The sequence below is a fragment of the Rhodamnia argentea genome, chromosome 2, assembly GCF_020921035.1.
Source record: "Rhodamnia argentea isolate NSW1041297 chromosome 2, ASM2092103v1, whole genome shotgun sequence".
Taxonomy (NCBI): Eukaryota; Viridiplantae; Streptophyta; class Magnoliopsida; order Myrtales; family Myrtaceae; genus Rhodamnia; species Rhodamnia argentea.
In genome coordinates this window covers 21,301,946-21,306,251 of record NC_063151.1, presented here as the reverse complement: position 1 = coordinate 21,306,251, position 4,306 = coordinate 21,301,946, and the positions used below count along the sequence as shown (strand labels likewise).

Sequence of the window (4,306 nt, the reverse complement as noted above, 5' to 3'; positions counted from 1 at the left end):
TCCAAACTAACAAAATTCAGAGAATGAGGAGTCATCTGAAAAACTAAAATGGAAGTGGAATATTGCAGTCGGCCCCAGTAAGAGCATCTCTTAAAACTATTCATTTCTTTCTAGTTCATACATGTTGGGAACTTTGTAGACCCACCAATGAATGATTCAGCCTCGTATCGGGTTTCCCATGTGCATGTCTCATCACAAATAACCCCCAAACTAGCGATGGGTTCCCTCAATAGAACTACAGAGAAAAATATAATCTTTAGAAAATTAAAATTTGTTCATCAATTCTATCATCCTATGAGTCAATTGAAAAGTTTTAAGATTCTAAACAGGGAAAATGAGCATGCTTATAAGTTTTAGATGGCAATTAGGAAGAAATGGACTTTTAGATGGCGGTTCAAAACGTTTAAGAAGCTCTTACTAGTGTAAATTCGAAAAAAAGAAAAAACAATAAGACTAAGAGCTGGAATTTTAAATTTAAAGAAAGTATATGGGACAAAGCACAATAAGGAATAGGGTACTAGACCCAAAAATAATTCCAAGAGGCAAGTCTACTAGAGATTGTTAATGGAAAGGCTATTTGCATTACATGCCTGTTACCGCACAAAGGCGGGGTGTCATGGTCTCCAACAAGAGAGACAACAAAACAACACTCAAATGCACTTTTCTTGAAGCAAATTGATGGTGAACATCAGCGCTGAAGAGACCATTGACTTCAGCTGGGTTTTGTAGCGGATATCATCACGAAACGCCGATTCCTGGTACATTTAAAATCTTCCAGTCCACATGTTTTGCAGAGATCTTCTAGTTCTTGTTCTGATAGAAAAATCTGGCTTCCAGACATCCGGAACATATTCTACATTTCCATACAGATCTCCAATATCAGGTGTGAATCTTATCTTACTCTTGCAGAGTTCGGTAGCATCACTCGAGGAGAAAAACATCTTAACCAGAACAAGAATTGGAGATAGACAACCATCTTTCCCATATAGTGTGTATCACAACATGGTGTATCAGAATAGAGATATATAAAGTACTTGCTCAATTGACATACCCTTTGCATAGGTTTCAGGAAAGGGTTGAGAGCAAAAGGACCATCATAGATCATGGTAGTCGCAATGAATACTCCACCAGGTCGTAGAACTCGACTTATTTCAGCAACCTACAACACCAAAAGGGTATTATGGGACATCATATGCTAGTGAAAGTCAGAGAATTAGTATAACATATTGTCTGCTTTCTGTTGGTGAAAGAGTCTCAAGTGTCCAAATGAATGATGTGTTGCTCGTACAACAGAGAAAAAGCAGGGTTAGAAGAACTCGAAAATCCTTACAGCTGATGAAGGAGAAGACCAACAATGAACAGCAGCACCGGCATGCACAGCATCGACAGAACTCGAAACAAAAGGGAGTCTTGAAATATCAGCTCTAACAAGAATCAAGTCCCTAAAGAAAATTGAAAGATTTAGCCAAATACAATATTAGAGAGCTTGATGAGTACACAATTCCTTCTACATTTCTTCTTATTGCGCCTAAATTAGATGAAGTAGCAACCGCCAAACTATATGAGATAAGGGTCAAAGCCTCACTCCTTAGGGAAGTTCTCCTCCCGCCTAATGAATTCATAGCATTCCCGGAGCATGTTTTCTGAGTAGTCAAGTGCGACAACAAGGGAAAACAGCCCACTCTTGGCGAAGAGCCTGGTAAATGGACCACTACCGCAACTAGCATCAATGATATTCCCACCTAAGACGGGCCCAAGATACCCTTTAATCAACTCAAACTGCAATCAAAGTCTTTAAGTTGATAAGCAAGTGCAGAAAAAGAGATTCCAACTAAATGAAACAATTCACTTGTATTCTTCAAGAAGAATTCGAATAAATTGAGCTATAATCAGCAGCAGCAAGACAGTTCACTCTGTTTTCCCTATTAGAAAGAGAGACATTTGCATTGAGCTAGACAATTGAAATCAGAAGGCTAAGTTATTTGTCTTAACTCATAATTAAGTGCATTTTAGTGGACTGAGATGAGATATAGATTAAATTCTACCCGAAAACTTGTTGCTTTTCATTTTTTTTGAAATGCAATGACAAGGGAATCATGAAATAGGGGATTGTGATTAACCTCCTTTTCTGGACCAGGCCATCCTCCCATTGCAGAAAAGCCTTGACGCCAGCCCCTCTCATAGATATATGAGATCAGTGGTAACCTGAAACGATCAATATGATATACGACCACTGCTCTTTAGGCATATAAACATCTCACTACATTCATCCTCAACCAAGAAGGAAATCATTGAGGGCACAACAGAACTGGCAATACATGAGAACGCGAATGTTATACCTGCTGAAAAAGAACAAATCCCACAAACCTGAAAAATTCTGTCGTCGGGGCCATGGCTTCGGTATATTCCTTGGCTCCACTCGAGGCCGTAAGCTCGAGATGAGTTTTGTTGCCAAAATAAGTCTTCTTACAGGTGCTACATAGCAAAGTAGACTCAGACACAGTATCCCTGCAGAAACAATGAAGTCATACGATGACGGAGCTGAGTCGAATTAATCCAAACTGAGAGCTTAAGATCTTTCTGACTAATGAAAATGTCAATGCCCCTTGTAGCTTTCACGTAACTGAGGAATTAACGGACTTACATGGATAATGCTGGACCCGCATGCGTTAGAGGGTTGTAACATATCGGGCAAGCTAAAATGCTCTTCTTGGAGGTAACCTCCTTGTCGACTGCAATAGGATCCTGCAACACAAGCAGATTGCTAAATCAAACTAGGAGCCGATTTTCTAGCTGCAAAGTGTTGGAATCTGTTGATCCTCGTAGATATGTTGGAATCAGAGTCGACTATTTTAAGCGACTAGGCGAATTTTTGTTTATCAATGCCTCGCAAGATTATTTATACATCCCCGAATCTTCAACATACGTATGATATCAAAGGATGAGGTCTTGCGCTCTACCTTTCAGACTCCTCACTCGCCTTTCCACTTGAAAATAATTGACGACCTTCACTACTGAAGCAGAATGCCAGACAATGCATCAGGGGGAGCACTAAATACTTCAGATCACACAATTCCGTAACCAAAACGGATCAAATTGCATATTTTTGACAGTACCGCGATTCGGATCACCTCGGCTTCTAGACATGATATAAATGATCAAACTGAGGGACACGAAATCCGATAGAAACTTGATCTCCACCTCAGAAGCAATGTTTTTGCTCTCGTCATTTCATTTCATTTCATTTTCTTTTTGAAATTGCTCGTACGCTGCTCACGATCTGACGTATCTTTGGACTGAAACACGACGTACGAAAACCGCAAAGCAAAGAAGAGAGAGATGGAGCATCGCACCTGCGTCGCCGTCTGAACGGCGGCTCTCACTTTCGCAGCACGAACGCGGTCATTGAAGATCGAGGAGCTGGGCACGGAGGCCGAAGCGAAACGCCTCCGGGAACCGAGTTGACTCGGCCGAGCCACGGTGATGAAGTTGCTGCCGTTGACCGTCGCCATAACTCTCGTCTCTCGCTCTCTATCCCTACTGAGGTAACGAGGTACAGAGGAAGTCACGCAGGACATTGAATAATGTTCTGCTTGGCTTCCCCGACTGGGGTCGACGAGTTTTTTTTAAGTAAGAAACGGCCCGAATGTCCGTCCACCCAAAAAAGTAACGTTAGTGTCCCAACAAATTTAGGCAGTTGTCTGGCCCACTTGACAATTTGAAGTCATAGAGTAATGTTACTTGAGCTCAGATCGACTTACTATGCATTTATTAAGTAATACGACAGATTAGAAGTCTGTAGTGATAGTGAATATGCAAATTAGCGGATCATATTTATCGCCTAACGAGCATTTGCAGTTTCGATTTGTAAAACGAAACTACCAATACTTGCCCTAGTATACCTAGCTTTGTTCTATCACTTAATAATCTTCTTGGCTGTTTCGGTAAGTTCCTGCTCACTTTGCGTTGTCCTCAATTGCTCGCTCCCATTAGTTTAGCCAACTGTGAAGCCGACCTCGGGCCGACCCATCCACACTTGGGCTTCTACCTATGTGGCCCATGCTTTGGCCCGGCCCATCTGAACCAGCTTCGAACCGGTGGGCTAGTCAAGAGACACACCGACCCTGGGCTTTAAAAAATTAGGCCCATGTTCCGCTACATCAAAGCACCATCCGGGTTTATGAGATCAAACCATTTTCTTTTTCCAAATGAGATAACATTTTCTCGTTAATGAGGAAAAAAAGACTGCAAAAATGGAAAAGAAGAAAAGATGTAGAGAGAATCCAATTCTATTCCTCAATTTATG

The 4,306-nt window shown here is 41.3% G+C and overlaps 1 protein-coding gene across 1 annotated transcript; it reads right to left on the bottom strand.

The window, feature by feature from the left end:
* Positions 1–530: 530 nt before the first annotated feature.
* Positions 531–3,608, bottom strand: LOC115751479 (uncharacterized methyltransferase At1g78140, chloroplastic-like). The gene is made up of 8 exons (XM_030689401.2): positions 3,354–3,608; positions 2,645–2,745; positions 2,368–2,508; positions 2,121–2,205; positions 1,586–1,779; positions 1,331–1,442; positions 1,052–1,159; positions 531–853 (listed from the first exon to the last, which is right to left on the bottom strand). The coding sequence occupies exons 1-8, from the start codon at positions 3,576–3,578 to the stop codon at positions 713–715; spliced, it is 1,107 nt and encodes a 368-aa protein (XP_030545261.1). The 5' UTR covers positions 3,579–3,608; the 3' UTR covers positions 531–712.
* Between the last annotated feature and the right edge of the window lie 698 nt (positions 3,609–4,306).